Genomic DNA, 15,590 nt, shown 5'->3' with positions numbered 1-15,590 from the left:
CTCATATCCAGCCTTTCATCCACCATAACCCCTAGGTCCCTTTCTGCTGTACTGCTGCTTAGCCAGTCAGTCCCCAGCCTACAACAATGCTTGGGATTCTTCTGTCCCAAGTGCAGGACTCTACACTTCTCCTTGTTGAACTGCATCAGGTTTCTTTTGGCCCAATCCTCCAATTTATCCAGGTCACTGTGGATCCGAGCTCTACCCTCCAACGTATCTGCTTCTCCCCTAGCTTAGTGTCATCTGCAAACTTGCTGAGGGTAAAATCCAGTCCCTCATCCAGGTCATTAATAAAGATGTTGAACAGCATCAGCCCCAGAACTGAGCCTTGGGGAACTCCACTTGAAACCGACCGCCATTCAGATATTGAGCCACTGATCACTACTTATTGGGCCCGACCATCAAGCCAGCTTTCAATCCATCTTATAGTCCATGGATCCAATCAACATTTCTTTAATTTATGGGCAAGAATGTTGTGGGAGACCTTATCAGAAGCTTTGCTGAAGCCAAGGTATATCGCATCCAATGACTTCCCCATGTGCACAGAGCTTGTTACCTCGTCATAGAAGCTAATCAGATTGGTCAGGCAGGACTTGCCCCAGGTGAATCATGTTGACTACTCTTGATCACTTTTCCCTCTTCCAAGTGCTCCAAAATAGATTCCTTGAGGACCCTCTCCATTATTTTACCAGGGATTTAGGTAAGGCTGACTGGTCTAGTTCCCTGGACTGTCCTCTCCTTTTTTAAAGATGGGCACTACATCAGACATGAGCATCAAATCTCTCCACACCCCTCCAACAGCTACGGACACCTGCCCCTTCTGTGACGAGACCTGCGGCTCCAGAATTGGGGTTGTCAGCCATCAACAGACTCACAAATAGGAGGGTGACAGGAAGATGTCCAATTCGTTATCGAGTGATCGCCAAGAGATAATCTCTCTATTCTTTCCATATAGAACCTTGGTTTTTATGTAACTTTGCATTAAGCGTCACGTGACTGGATTTTTAAACTGCATATATTAGCCATTTCTGTCACCATTGTGCACACTGGTACAAAATCTTGTGACAGATGGCCCAAGTGAGGTGTCTACTGAAAGCTGGTGATGCCCTGAATCCATCGATGTTACTTGTATGACCGTGCCGTGTTTGTATATGATGATATAGATGTTGGCTCTGTAGCTGTATTAGAAAAATTCATAGCCAGAAGGACACAAAAGGAGGTGTGATCATCACCCCAGCCATGATGAATGGCTGGTCCATCAGAGAAGGTGAAGATTTCCTCAACAGAAGGCAGCATCTAGTCCTGCAGGCACAACAGGCTGAGCAGCCAGTGAGGGCAGCACAGAACAAGGAAGAAAATTGTAAGCATGTAACCTCCAGGGGAAGAAAGCCAGTTCAGGTATCTCCAGTTCTGGCGGAGGAAAGCAACTGCTTTCCGGCTCGCTGCACGGACACTATGGTGGAGAATGCTGCAGCAGACAGCTCTCAGGGAAGCGATCATAGAATCATAGAGCTGGAAGGGACCTCAGGAGGTCATTGAGTTAAGCCGCCTGCTTCAAGCAGGATCAACCCCAATTAAGTCATCCCAGCCAGGACCTTGTCAAGCCGGGACTTAAAAACCTTGAGGGATGGAGAATCCACCACCTCTCTAGACAACTCATTCCAGTGCTTCACCACCCTCCTGGTGAAGTAGTTTTTCCTAATATCCAACCTACACCTCTTCCTCTGTAACTTTGGACCATTGCTTCTCGTTTTGTCATCTGTCACCCTTGAGAACAGTTTCTTACCATCCTCTTTAGAGCTCCCCTTCAGGAAGTTGAAGGCTGCTATTAAATCACCCCTCAGTCTTCTCTTCTGCAAACTAAACAAGCCCAAATCCCTCCACCTCTCCTCATAGGTCATGTGCTCCAGCCCCTTAATCATTTTTGTTGCCCTCCACTGAACCTGCTCCAGCACATCCACAACCTTTCTATACTGGGGGGTCCAAAACTGGACACAGAGGACCCCACTGACTGGAAAGCATGGGATGAGAAGTTCTAGGGATGGGCGTTCTATGACCACTACCCCTAAGAGAAGATGACGGGTGGTGGTGGTCGGGGACTCCCTCCTAAGAGGGATGGAGTCATCCATCTGCCACCCAGACCTAGAATCTTGGGAAGTTTGCTGCTTACCAGGAGCTAGAATCCAGGTTGTACCAAAGAGACTTCCAGAAATCATCAAACCTGTGGATTATTACCCCTTCCTACTTCTCCATGTAGGAACCAACGACACAGCAAAGAACAACCTTGAGCAGATCACTGCAGATTACGTAACTCTAGGAAGGAACATCAAGGAACATGGAGTGTGAGTGGTGTTTTCATCCACCCTCCCTGTTGAAGGAAGGAGACCAGGTAGAGATCGTCGAATCATGGAAGTAAATGTGTGGTTGTGCAGGTGGTGTCTGAGAAAGGCTTTGGTTTCTTTGACCATGGGACTTTGTTTCGAGAGCAAGGATTGCAAAGAAGAGAGAGGATCCACCTAGTGAATGGAGGAAAGAGCATCTTTGCAGGCAGGTTTGTAAACCTAGTGAGGAGGGCTTTATACTAGCTTCTTTGAGGGATGTTGACACCAGCCCTGAGGTAAGCGGAGGAGGAGGAAGGAATGAAAAAGGAGGACCCCTGGTTTGAAAGGAGAAAATAGACCAATCAGCTAACTCTCTCAGGTGTGTGTACACAACTGCCAGAAGCCTGGGAAACAAACAGGAAGAATTGGAGGACCTGGCACAGTCAAAGGAGTGTGAGGTGTTTGGAATAACAGAGACTTAGTGGAATGACTTGCACAATGGGAGCACTGTCATGGAAGGGTATGAACTGTTCAGGAGGGACAGGCAGGGGAGAAAAGCCAGTTGAGAGTCTTTGGGTTAAGCTTAGAGGCGGTAGCAACAGAGGTGATGTTGTGGTTGGTGTCTGCTATAGACCACCAGATCAGGGAGATGAGGTAGATGAGGATTTCTTCAGGCAGCTAAGAGAAGCTTCCAAACCACAGACCCTGGTTCTTATGGGAGACTTTAATCGTCCGGACATTTATTGGGAGATCAATACAGCAGCACAGACAATCCAGGAAGTTTTTGGACAATGTTGGGGATAACTTCCTGGTACAAGTGCTGATGGAACCAACCAAGGGCTGTGCGTAGCTTGACCTGCTGCTCACTAACAGGGAAGAACTAACAGGAGAAATAGAAGTTGGTGGCAACTTGGGCTGCAGTGACCATGAAATGGTAGATTTCAGGATCCTGACAAAAGGCAGAGAGGTGAGCAGTAACATACAGACCCTTGATTTCAGAAGAGCAGACTTCGACTCCCTGAGAGAATTGATGGGCAGGATCCCCTGGGAAGCTCATATGAAGGGTAAAGGAGTTCAGGAGAACTGGCAGTATTTTAAAGAGGTCTTATCGAAGGCACAGGAACAAACCTTCCTGATGTGCAGTGAGAGAAGCAAATATGGTAGGCAATCAGCTTGGCTTACAAGGGAAATCCTTGGTGAGCTTAAACTCAAAAAGGATGTGTGTAAGAAGTGGAAACTTGGACAGAGGACTAAGGAGGAGTATAAATATACAGCTGGAGAATGCCAGGGGGTAATAAGGAAAGCAAAAGCACAATTGGAGTTGCAGCTAGCAAGGAACATGAAGGGCAACAAGAAGGGTTTCTACAGACATGTTAGCAATTAGCGGGCGATCAGGGCAGGTGTGAGGCTGTTACTGGTTGAGGGAGGTAACCTAGTGACAGATGATGTTGGAAAGGCTGAAGAACTCAATGTTCTTTTTTGTGTCAGTCTTTATGGACAAGGTCAGCTCCCCCACTACAGCACTTGGCAATGCAGTGTGGGAAGGATCTGGGCAGCCCTTGGTGGGGACAGAACAGGTTAAGAGCTATTTAGAAAAGCTAGACACACACAAATCCATGGGCCTGGATTTAATGCATCCAAGGGTACTGAGGGAATTGGCAGATGTCATTGCAGAGCGTTTGGCTGTTATCTTTGAAAAGTTGTGGAGCTCAGGAGGGGTCCCGGATGACTGGAAAAAGGCAAATGTTGTGCCTGTCTTTTAAAAAGGAAAGAAGGACAATCCAGGGAACTATAGACCGGTCAGCCTTTTCTCAGTCCCTGAAAAAATCATGGAGGGAATCCTCAAGGAATCCATTCTGGAGCACTTGGAAGAGGGGAAAGTGATCAAGAGTAGCCAACATGGATTCACCAAGGGCAAGTCGTGTCTGATCAATCTGATTAGCTTCTATGATGAGGTAACTGGCTCTGTGGACATGGGAAAGTCAGTGCATGTGATGTACCTTTACTTCAGCAAACCTTTTGATACATTCTCCCACAATAAGTTAAGGAAGTATGGATTGGATACATGGACTGTAAAATGGATAAAAAGCTGCCTGGGTGGTCAGGCCCAATGGGTAGTGGTAAACAGCTCAGTGTGTGGTTGGTGGTCAGTTTCAGGTGGAGTGCTCCAAGAATCAGTTGTAGGGCTGGTGTTGTTCAACATCTTTATGAAAGACCTGGATGAGGGGATGGATTGCACCCTCAGCAAATTTGCAGATAAGACTAAGATAGAAGGAAACGTAAATAGGTTGGAGGGTAGGGATAGGGTCCAAGGTGGCCTAGATAAATTGCAAGATTGGGCCAAAAGAAAGCTGGTAATTCCAACAAGGAGAAGCGCAGAGTCCTGCACTTGGGACAGAAGAATCCCAACCATTGTTACAGGCTGGGGACCAACTGGTTAAGTAGCAGTGCTGCAGAAAAGGATCTGGGGATTACAGTGGATGAAAGGCTGGATATGAGTCAACAGTGTGCCCTTGTAGCCAAGAAGGCTAGCAGCATATTGGGGTTCATTAGGAGAAGCATTTCAGGAAGATCTAGAGAAGTTATTATTCCCCTCTATTTGGCGCTGGTGAGGCCACGTCTGGAGTACTGTGTCCAGTTCTGGGCGCCCCTGTACGGAAAGCATGTGAGTGCACTGGAGCGGGACCAGCAAAGTGCAATGAAAATGATTCAGGGGCTGGAGCACAAGACCTATGAGGAGAGGCTGAGGGATTTGGGCTTATTTAGTTTACAGAAGAGAAGACTGAGGGTGATTTAATAGCAGCCTTCAACTTCCTGAAGGGGAGCTCTGAAGAGGATGGTGAGAAACTGTTCTCAGTGGTGACAGATGGCAGAACAAGGAGCAATGGTCTGAAGTTGCAGAAGGAGAGAAGTGGGTTGGATATTAGGAAAAACTACTTCCCAGGAGGGAGGTGAAGCACCGGAATGAGTTACTGAGAGGTGGTGGAATCTCCATCCCTTGAGGTTTCTAAGTCCCGGCTGGACAAGGTCCTGGCTGGGATGACTTAGTGGGGGTTGATCCTGCTTGAAGCAGGGGGCTGGACTAGATGACCTCCTGAGGTCCCTTCCAGCCCTGGGATTCTATGAAAGCAACAGACTCCCAGGTGTCAGATACACATCTCAGGAATGTGTGACTGTCACTTGCAATGCAACCAATGGCAGTGCCACAGCTGCCCACCTGAGTCAGGTGATCCTGACTCTCCAGTGCCTAATGGGAAGGAGAAAGGACTTCTTCCCTCCACTTGAAAAACTAGAAGAGGGGCCCTGGCAGGGTCCTTCTTTGTTCCTCTTTCAGCCACCAGGAAATAAGCCTGTCTGGTCTGAGGGCTCGTCCCTCTGAAGGATGCTTGCAAAGACTTCCAGGAATCAGCACAGAACATTGCTGGCTGCATCAGTATCTGTGACTGACGTGCGCCATGGGTCTCTGTAACAGTTTTTCTCCTCTCCCTGGTCTTCCCTTCTTTGTCAATAAACCTTTCAATTTTTGATCTGAAGGACTGGCACTCAGCGTGGTGATTTGGGTACGATCCAATTATATGCTGACCTGGGACTATGGCTGGACCCTTTGGGGCCCGGAAGAATCTACGTGGTGTTGGTGAAATAGGTTTAATGTCCTCTCACCTGGGTAGGGGACTGTTGGTCTGGGCTGGTCGAGCGACGGGGAAATCTGTGGGTTGGCTTGTGTGACATCTGGCTGGCCAGTGGGGCTGGCGGAGGTACGTTTGTGGCTGGCCCTAGTGAGAAGGAAATCCCAGCCTGGGGCTGCAAGTGGCCCGGTTGTACGCAATATACCCTGGGTTGGTCCCCTTAGCTGTGCCCAGGATCCCTGTCATATTCCAGATCCGATTGCTTCTCCTAAGCCCAACACGGACACTCAGTCTCCCAGAGGCCAGCGCAGGTCTGTACCCCAGGAAGAAATCTCAGAAGAGGCTGTAAACAGTGGAGACTCTTGGACCTGCGTAATAACTCGTTGGGGGGACCTCTAAAGATGGGGAGTGGCGTCCTCCCTCGACTTCTCCCTGTCACAACCCAACTTGGGGACACGCACCTGCAGAGGGGGCCTTGAACTGGCGAGGGGGCCCAGGCTGAAAGGAGGTTCCGGGTGGGGTGTGGAGGGACTCTTCGCTGCAGGCTGTAACTCTGGTCTAGCTGGTAAAGCTCAGACTGTGGCTGTACTTTTATTTCTGAGGTGACCAACTCTGACCCACACACTTACTGCTTCTGATGGCTGAAAACTGACCTGTCTCCAGCTAATCCACCCGTTTTATATTTCACCTAACAGCATGTGCTGCAGGTGAAGCGCTCGGGGAACTGCTGCTCGGTTTACAAAGGCAGGTGCTTGTTCTCCACGCGTTGAGGGATGGCCGAGTGGGTGAGGAACCCACATCCATCAGGCTTCTGACCAAGGCAGGAGGGGCCAGCCCTGAGGTCCCTGGCTGGGAGAACTGGCTGGACCTTTCCACTGTTAGCTCCTGAGTGACTGCCAGCTCAGCTGGAGGGCCCTGCCTGGGGATGGCTGCATGAGGGCAGTACCTGAAGGGGTCTGCAGCATGGTAAAGCATCACAGAGCAAGAGGGAGCCCAGGCTGCTGAGACCCAGAGAACCTATCACACCTGTGCTCTGGTGAGAGGTTCTGTGTATTCACCGACTGGCACATGCGCAGGGCTTCTCCTGCAGCCCTCCAAATGACGCTCACAGGCAGCAGCTGCCCCAGTGGTAGGGGTTCGTACGCTGCACCCTCTTTTTCTCTGAGGGCTGCAGGGAGCCTGGCCTCTGGCCGGCGCTGGGCTCTGCACTTGGGCAGTGGCCGAAGGACGGGAGCTCTCTGCTGTGTGCTGTGGGATGGGGTGACACTCCTGGGGGACGGGGAGGGGAGGGGAGGGACGTGGGCACATCTCAGAAGTGGCAGGGGCTCCCCCGCTCACTGCCAAAGGGACAGGCCATCACTGGGCTCACATCCCAGGAGCTATCCGGCTCCAGGAGTGACAGGTGAGCCACACTTCTCTATGGGCTGCATGGAGGGAGAAGGGGAGGCAGCCAGCTTACCGTACTTGGCGGCTTTCGCTGCTGCTTTAGCTGCTGCTGCTCCTGCTGGGATTCCAGGTGCTGGGACACAGGAGAGAGAGAGTCAGGCCCCTGGGATGGGGAAAATGCAACCCCACAGGCCCACTGGTGGGTCCAATCAGGCAACTTCACCTGCAACTCCTGGGACAGCTCCGACACCGGGCACCACACCAGGGACACCAGCGATACCAGGCACCACACCAGGGACAGCGCCAACACCGGGCACCACACCTGGGACAGCACCAACTCCAGGTACCACACCAGGGACAGCGCCAACACTGGGAACGACGCCTGCAACACCAGGCACCACACCTCCAATGCCAGCCGCACCTGCAGAGTTACAGAAGAGAAGCCCAGTCCCAGTCAATGCAAACTCACAGTGCCAGGGGAACCAGGTGAGGGGAATTCTGCCAGTTCATCTCAGGCCTACACTAGAGGGACAATCCACTGGGAGAGAAATTCATTCTCAAGGGGGATAAAACACCTTCTACTCCAGCTGGAATTAGGGAGAGTGTTAAAAGGCAACTGCTAAAGCTAAACAAATCTGCTGGACGGGATAACTGACATCCAAGAGTTTTAAAAGAGCTGCCTGAGGAGGCCTTGAGCCGTTGCTGTAGTTCTATAACACATCTTGAAACCTGACCAAGTCCCAGAAGGCTACAACACGGCCAATCTATGCCAGTGGTTCCAACCTCTTCGGTAACAGGTCACATTTCGATGAGACAAACAATCCATGGCACAACCGCTTTCTTCATCTGAATCAATTGCTTACTAACGTCACATTTACTCCCATGACTGTGGCTATGGCCATACGAGAGAGGCTTGCAACAGAATCGTGCATACACAAAGCTAAACAAAGATGAAATGGGATTTTGAGGAACTGTGTAAGCTCTTGCCATTTAAACCACATCCCCTCTCCAGCAGGCTCCTGCCCTCCCTTCTCCTTGTCACAGGGGGGCTCCCCACCAGCTTGTTCGGGCTGGGAAGCAACATTTCAGCTGCCTCCCAGAGCGCAAAGGGTCCCATGGGGTTGGCATTTGCCCTGGCTGTGGCAGAGGAAACTGATGAAATTTCACAGCACACTTGGACAGTCGTGGCACACCCACTGAAAACCACTGCTCTCCGCCAGGATCCGAACAGGGAATACACGCAGGACAGCACATGGCTAGAGGGAGGGAATCTACCAGCAACGCTGCCCTCGTCAGCAGCTCGGCTTGGAGCAGCACTGGCTAGCTGTAGGCCAGGTCACCTGATTTTGATCCTAGACAGAGTCATTGTAGGGCTAGTCTGGAGTGCCATCAGCAAAGGAGAAAGGATTTCAGCAGGCCGTTAGCACAGCCCTGCCGAGCACAGGCCCTGGCAGAGAAGACCGCGTTCTTTGGGAGGAGAGTGCAAGAGCCGTCCACATTTATAACAAAGGGAAGCCTGGACCCTTCCCGGTGCCCTGTGCACTGAGAAAGGAGGCAGCTAGCTTACCATACTTGGCTGCTTTTGCTGCTGCAGCGGCTGCAGCTGCTGGGCCTCCAGGTCCTGGGGATGAAGGAAGGAGAGGAAATCTCAGAAGCCTGATGGCACGCAGACACAGAATGCCGCTGGCCCATGGACTGAACCAGGCGACCACATTCACTTGCTGCTCCTGCAGCTCCTAGCATGCTGCCAATGCCGGGCACCACACCAGGAAGGCCACTGACCCCCGGCAGCAGCCTGGGGCTCCACCAGTGCCTGGGGGGGCGCCAGCAGAAAGCAAACCGTGTGCGGTATTGTGTGAGGTACCGCACAGGGACAGAACCACTGCCCTGAAGGGAGAGGGGAAGTCCAGGAAAAGGGAGCCCTGGGGTCCTGCTCCAGGCTGGCCTCTCTTCAGGGAGGGGAACCCCCTGCTGCACCAGTGCAGATGGAGGCCAGCTTGACTGGCAGATTGTTAAGGGGTGATGAAGAAGCCCCATGTCTGGCTTGCCCCTAACCAGGCCAGCTGACAGACGGGGGAGTTTTGCCTCCTTCCAAGCCCACCCGGGACTCGGCTGCTGCTGAGGGGCTGCCCAGATGGGTACCCTGCGCAGGAGAGAGCTGGGAGTGGGCGCAGTGCGCAGAGCCTGGCCCATCCCAGCCTGGGACAGCAACACTCCTGGAGCGAGTGTGGGCTGCAGCCCTGGGGTGCCACAGGCCCAGCTGGGGCCGTGAACTCACACTGCGCCCCATGGCCCTGCCAGCTCTGCTCACACATGGTGCAGGGGGTCACTGCAGGGCTGGACACTGGGGCCCGGCAGGCAAAGAGCCTGCCCTAGCCTCGCTGTCTCTAAGGAGAGAGCAATGCTGGGTTTGTTGCTAGGGTCCCGGGCGGCGCCGTCTGGGCTCCAAGCTCAGACCCAGCCGGCCCCTGGGAAGGATTCCTGGGCACTCAGAGCTGCCACTAGATGGCAATCACGCCCTCGTCCTGGCCCACTGCACTGTGGCTCCGTAGAGCTGGAAGCCAAGAGCTCCCCAGAGCCCTCTGTGCACACGCTGGTGCATTGCACGCTGGTCGGTGTCCTGCCGAAGCCAGGCACAGCCAGCTCCGTGCGGCTGAGGAAATGGACCTGATGGGTGCACCCCCTGAAGCCCAGGGCTGAGAGCTGGAGTGGAAGGGAGTGCATTCCCGGCTCCTCCTGGGAGCGGGGCTTTCCAGCACCTGAGATCGCGCCCTTCCTGCCCCTCGCCGCCGGGGAAAGCTGCACACGCCTAGTGGGAGGGAACGTACCAGCCGCGCTGCCCTCCTCCTCAGAGCTGCCTGCGGGAGCATGAGCGTGAACGCACACACCTGCCTGGGGACACCCTGGGGCCTGGCACGTCAGTGGGTGAGCTTCTCCGTGGGCTTGGAGCATCGGCCCGAGCAGGCCTCGGGCACCGGGGCAGCTGAGTGTCCGAACGCTGTCTCGTGTACCACAGCCTGGCTGCCAGGAGCTCGGCTGGGTAGGCTGGGAGGGAGCCGCAGGATGCAGCCAAGCTGCCGGGTAGCGCAGGGAGCTGAAAGCCGCGGGCCTGGGGAACTCGGGGCTTTGCAGCAGGATGGAGGAGAGCGTCCCTGGGCAGGGCAGAGCCTGCCTAGCCTGGCCCTGGCACCGCAGCAAGTGCTCCAGGCGCGGCCTGGGAGACGGGTTGTGGGCTCTGGGCAGGGGAAGTGCTTACGGGTGCACAGAACGTGTGCTGAGCTCACCACTGAGCGGTGCCACCAGAGACACGGCACCGCCAGGGCCGCGGGGGGCCGAGCCAGCCACCGCGGGCCAGCAGGGACATCAGAGCCCACTCACCATAGGCCGCTGCTTTGGCTGCCGCCGCTGCTGCTGCCGCCGCCGCCGGGCTCACAGCTCCTGGAACACAGGGGAAGCGTCAGGCTCTGAGGCAGGAAGCAGCCCCCAGCCCCTTCGGCTGGGCCACTCCAGCACAGTTACCTGCAACGCCTGGGATGCCCCCGACGCCAGGCACCAGGCCTCCGACTCCGGGAATGCCGGCAGCCCCTGGCACGAGGCCAGCACCTGCAGAGAGCAGCTGAGCATTGGCACTGGGCACCAGGGTGCGGAACGGCCCCTGCCCGGAGATACGGGCTCTGGGTTACCAAGTCAGGGCCCCCGCTAGCGCGAAGGGAGCAGCAAGCGCCCTGCAGTGTCCCAAGGGGCCCTGCTCCCCGGGCATCTCCACTGGTGCCCCTTCCGAGTGCCTTGGGTCGGTGCAGTGAGGCTGGACTGCCAGCCCCCAGCCAGGCAGGGCTCTGTGGGATCATGGCGCTCTGGCTGTGCCGTGCCACCCCAGCATTCTGCTCCTCCTGGCAGCCTGAGCACCCGCGCGCTCTCCCAGGCGGAGGCAGGTTCTGGACATGGCAGCGCAGAGCCGGGCAGCTCAGCTGCCTTAGGGGTACAGCCCAGAGCAGTGATTGCCCTGGTGCCCATCATGGCTCAGGCGTGTCTAGCCTAGCGGTACTCAGAGCTGGTCTGCAAGGAGCAGGGTGATTACCCATCTCCATCCTGCCTTCCTGAGGGAGCCCATTACCTGCCCGGCTCCTGCAGTCTCTGCTTTAACCCCTGGGCCCATGCCCACCACCATGGCCTCTAGGCTCAAGCAACTCACCATATTTAGCTGCTGCTTTAGCTGCTGCTACCTGAGCTCCAACACCTGGAGTCATAAACAAGGAGATGTTCAGGGGTCCGGCCTCCATCACAAGCCAGCAGAACAGCCCCTACCCTGACCCCTTCAGCCTCCTGTGCCTCCTGCCCTGTGCCCCAAGCCTGGCTCCGCCCGGCCACAGGAGGGGAACTTGCCTGTGGGCTCAGCATGCGGCTGCCTGCTCTGGAGTGACTTGGCAGCGCCCGGAGGCCTGGGCCCAGAGCTGTTCTCCTTCATGGGATGGGGAGAGAGGGGATCCCAGTGCCACCCCGTTCCCCGCCCCTGGAGCCAGCCCCGTGACCCTCTCCTCCATTATCAGCCCTTTTCCCCAGCCCTAGACACTCACCCTGCAAAGCTAGCGCCCCATTCCCCACAGCCAGCCCCTCCCCCATGGCTCCTGGAGCCAGCCCTGCCCCTCCCCCACAGCCAGCCCCACACCCGGCCGCCAGAGTCAGCCCTTCCCCCTCCCCAACAGCCAGCCCCATGCCGAGGCGGGCAGTCTGGGCAGTCTGGGCAGGCTGCGCCAGCTGCCCCCTTGGTGTGGAGAGCTGCTCCCTGGACGAGGCCCAGCAGCGCACCTGTCCCCGTGGGGTATCCTGCCTTCCCTGCAGCAGCAGCGCCGAGCCCGCCTGGTCCGTACCCTGCAGCCACAAAGAGCCCCGTGAGGGGAGTGGGGCAGCCCGGGGGGTGGCAGCCCTGCAGAGCCGGCTGTGCCGCTCAGTTTCCAACCCTGGTGTCTCGGCACGAGGCCGGCTGGGCAAGAGGCCCATCCTTGCGGGGGGCACTCAGTTTGCAGAGCTGCCTGGAGCCAGGTTTGGTGCCAGCAGCCAGGCTGACGACTCCACCTGGGGGACCTTCCAGCTCTCAGCACTCTCCCCGTGCCCAGCCCTGGGGGGGCTCCACCAGCGCGGCCCTGTTCCCAGCTGCCCACAGCACCGGGGCGCCGCAGGCCGCCCGTGTCACAGCGGGAGGGGAGCGGGAACCTGTGTGTTAAAGCTTCCCTGTGCTGGAAGAGCAGCACTCAGCACCCCCACCTCCCGGCGGCATGAGGGAAAGCAGAGCCAGTGACCCCCCGGCTGGGCATCCGGAGATGCCCCCTGCCCAGGTGGGAGGCCAGGCCAGGCGAGCAGGCAGCAGGGGCTGCAAAGGCAGAGCTGCCCCGAAGGCACACGTGCCCCACCCCGCCCGCGGCCCTGCGCAGAGCTGCCCAGCAGCCTGTCGGCCCCTCCCTGCACCAGCCATCCGGGGTTGGTGCATCTCAGCCTGGCCAGGCCCAGGTCTCAGCTGCCAGGAGACTCCTGCCCTCAGGAGCCCCCGGCGGGTGGCCAAGTGAGGTCTGGAGCACTGATGGGCTCCTGGGGGGAAGCCAAGTGCAGGCTCAGGAGGCTGAAGCCCCGGACCCACAGGGACTGAATCATCCCGGGGAGGCCGAGAGCGAAAGAGGCTCACCGTACGGCAGCTTCCCAGTGCTGTAGGGCAGCCCATAGCCCCCTAGTGAGAGAAAACACCGGCAGTAAGTACGGCTGGGCCTGCGAGCTCCACCCTCCCTGCCCTGCCAGCTGGGGCAAGGGGTCTGGGGAGGCACCAAAGCATCAGTGCTGGGACAGGGGGGCCAGGATGGGGGACTGGCGCAGGGGGCCAGGGCAGCGGCGTGGGGGGCTGAGGCAGTGTGACCAGGCAAGCCACTCCAAGCCCGGCTGTGCGGCCTCCATGAGCAGGGCTGGAAGCCCCATGGCGTGGGATGCCTGAACCAAGGACGGAGAGAGCCCCTGTCAACAGGGAACAGCCGCAGCCTGGCTGCAGGGAGGTGCCCTGCCCCGTCTCCAGCGAGGGGCCCAGCCTCTGGGTGGGACCAGCCCTCAGGTGGGGCTGCCAGACCCCTGGTTTTAGAGCGGGTTGAAAAGAGCCCTGGGGGCAGTGCAGCAGGCGAAGGCAGGCTCCCCCCTGTCCTGGCTCTGCGTGTCCCCTGGAAGCAGCTGCCAGGGCCGGCCCCATGGCGCAAGCGCCACCCCACCCCAAATGCCAGCTCTGCAGCTCCCATTGGCCAGGAGTTGCAACCAATGGAGCTGCCCGGTTCCCTGGCTGCCGCGGCCGCTTCCCGGGAGCCACGGCAAGTGCCACTGACACAGCCCACACCTTGCACCCCCCATGCCCCACGCCTCTCATCCTCGGCTCCCCAGCAGCCCAACCCTGCCTGCACCCTGAACCTTTCCTTGCTGTCCCCCAGCAGGGGCAGCACCCCCAGGCAGAGCCCTCAACCCCGCAGCCCAAGCCTCTGCCCTCGACTTCAGAACCCTCCTGCCCCCGCAGGCCAGAGTCTAGCCCTCCTCCTTCCACCTCAGCCGGAGACCCTGTCCTGGCCTCACCTCCCAGCCCTGCCAGCCCGGCGCAGGAGAGGGCTCCTGGCTCTGCACTGCCTGCAAGTGCCATGGGGACCACATTCTCCCACGCCCAATCCAGCCGGGTGTGCAGGACAGGGGGTGAGTGGGCAGTGTGAGGGGTATACAAAGCCGGGTGTGCAGGCCGGGGGTGTGAGTGGGCAGTGTGAGGGGTACACACAGCCGGGTGTGCAGACTGGGGGTGTGAGTGGGCAGTGTGAGGGGTACACACAGCCGGGTGTGCAGGCCGGGGGTGTGAGTGGGCAGTGTGCGGGGTACACACAGCCGGGTGTGCAGGCCGGGGGTGTGAGTGGGCAGTGTGCGGGATACACACAACCAGGTGTGCAGGCCGAGTGGTGTGAGTGGGCAGTGTGAGGGGTACACACAGCCGGGTGTGCAGGCCGGGGGTGTGAGTGGGCAGTGTGCAGGGTACACACAGCCGGGTGTGCAGGCCGGGGGTGTGAGTGGGCAGTGTGAGGGGTACACACAGCCGGGTGTGCAGGCCGAGGGTGTGAGTGGGCAGTGTGAGCGGTACACGCAGCCGGATGTGCAAGCCGGGGGTGTGCGTGGGCAGTGTGCGGGGTACACGCAGCCGGGTGTGCAGGCCGGGGGTATGAGTGGGCAGTGTGCAGGGTACACACAGCCGGGTGTGCAGGACAGGGGTGTGAGTGGGCAGTGTGCAGGGTACACGCAGCCAGGTGTGCAGGACAGGGGTGTGAGTGGGCAGTGTGCGGGGTACACACAGCCGGGTGTGCAGGACAGGGGTGTGAGTGGGCAGTGTAAGGGGTACACACAGCCGGGTGTGCAGGCCGGGGGTTTGAGTGGGCAGTGTGCGGGGTACACACAGCCGGGTGTGCAGGACAGGGGTGTGAGTGGGCAGTGTGCGGGGTACACACAGCCGGGCGTGCAGGCCGGGGGTGTGAGTGGGCAGTGTGCGGGGTACACACAGCCGGGCGTGCAGGCCGGGGGTGTGAGTGGGCAGTGTGCGGGGTACACACAGCCGGGCGTGCAGGACGGGGGTGTGAGTGGGCAGTGTGAGGGGTACACACAGCCGGGTGTGCAGGCCGGGGGTGTGAGTGGGCAGTGTGAGGGGTGCACACAGCCGGGTGTGCAGGCCGGGGGTGTGAGTGGGCCATGGGTGGGGTGCACACAGCCGGGTGTGCAGGCCGGGGGTGTGAGTGGGCCGTGTGAGGGGTGCACACAGCCGGGTGTGCAGGCCGGGGGTGTGAGTGGGCCGTGTGCGGGGTACACACAGCCGGGTGTGCAGGCCGGGGGTGTGAGTGGGCCGTGTGCGGGGTACACACAGCCGGGTGTGCAGGACGGGGGTGTGAGTGGGCAGTGTGAGGGGTGCACACAGCCGGGTGTGCAGGCCGGGGGTGTGAGTGGGCAGTGTGAGGGGTGCACACAGCCGGGTGTGCAGGCCGGGGGTGTGAGTGGGCAGTGTGCGGGGTACACACAGCCGGGCGTGCAGGCTGGGGGTGTGAGTGGGCAGTGTGCGGGGTACACACAGCTGGGTGTGCAGGCCGGGGGTGTGAGTGGTCAGTGTGCGGGATGCACACAGCCGGGTGTGCAGGCCGGGGGTGTGAGTGGGCAGTGTGCAGGGTGCACGCAGCCGGGTGTGCAGGCCGGGGGTGTGAGTGGGCAGTGTGCG

General features: G+C 58.1%; 1 protein-coding gene across 4 annotated transcripts in view; it reads right to left on the bottom strand.

The window, feature by feature from the left end:
- Window positions 1–15,590, bottom strand: part of ELN (elastin) — a 64,891-nt gene that overhangs the window by 20,022 nt on the left and 29,279 nt on the right. For 3 of the 4 annotated variants that reach the window (XM_075013478.1, XM_075013476.1, XM_075013477.1), the window contains 8 exons: window positions 13,011–13,052; window positions 12,140–12,202; window positions 11,526–11,570; window positions 10,853–10,936; window positions 10,712–10,771; window positions 8,901–8,954; window positions 7,557–7,754; window positions 7,407–7,466 (listed from right to left, as the gene is read on the bottom strand). In XM_075013478.1, the coding sequence (XP_074869579.1) occupies window positions 7,407–7,466; window positions 7,557–7,754; window positions 8,901–8,954; window positions 10,712–10,771; window positions 10,853–10,936; window positions 11,526–11,570; window positions 12,140–12,202; window positions 13,011–13,052 (606 nt within the window). The remainder of the gene's footprint in view (window positions 1–7,406; window positions 7,467–7,556; window positions 7,755–8,900; window positions 8,955–10,711; window positions 10,772–10,852; window positions 10,937–11,525; window positions 11,571–12,139; window positions 12,203–13,010; window positions 13,053–15,590) is intronic. The other variant, XM_075013479.1, reaches the window with a different exon arrangement.

This window comes from Carettochelys insculpta, chromosome 19 (assembly GCF_033958435.1).
Source record: "Carettochelys insculpta isolate YL-2023 chromosome 19, ASM3395843v1, whole genome shotgun sequence".
Lineage (NCBI taxonomy): Eukaryota > Metazoa > Chordata > Testudines > Carettochelyidae > Carettochelys > Carettochelys insculpta.
The sequence above is the reverse complement of the archived record's forward strand: the minus strand, read 5'-3'. Positions and strand labels throughout refer to the sequence as shown.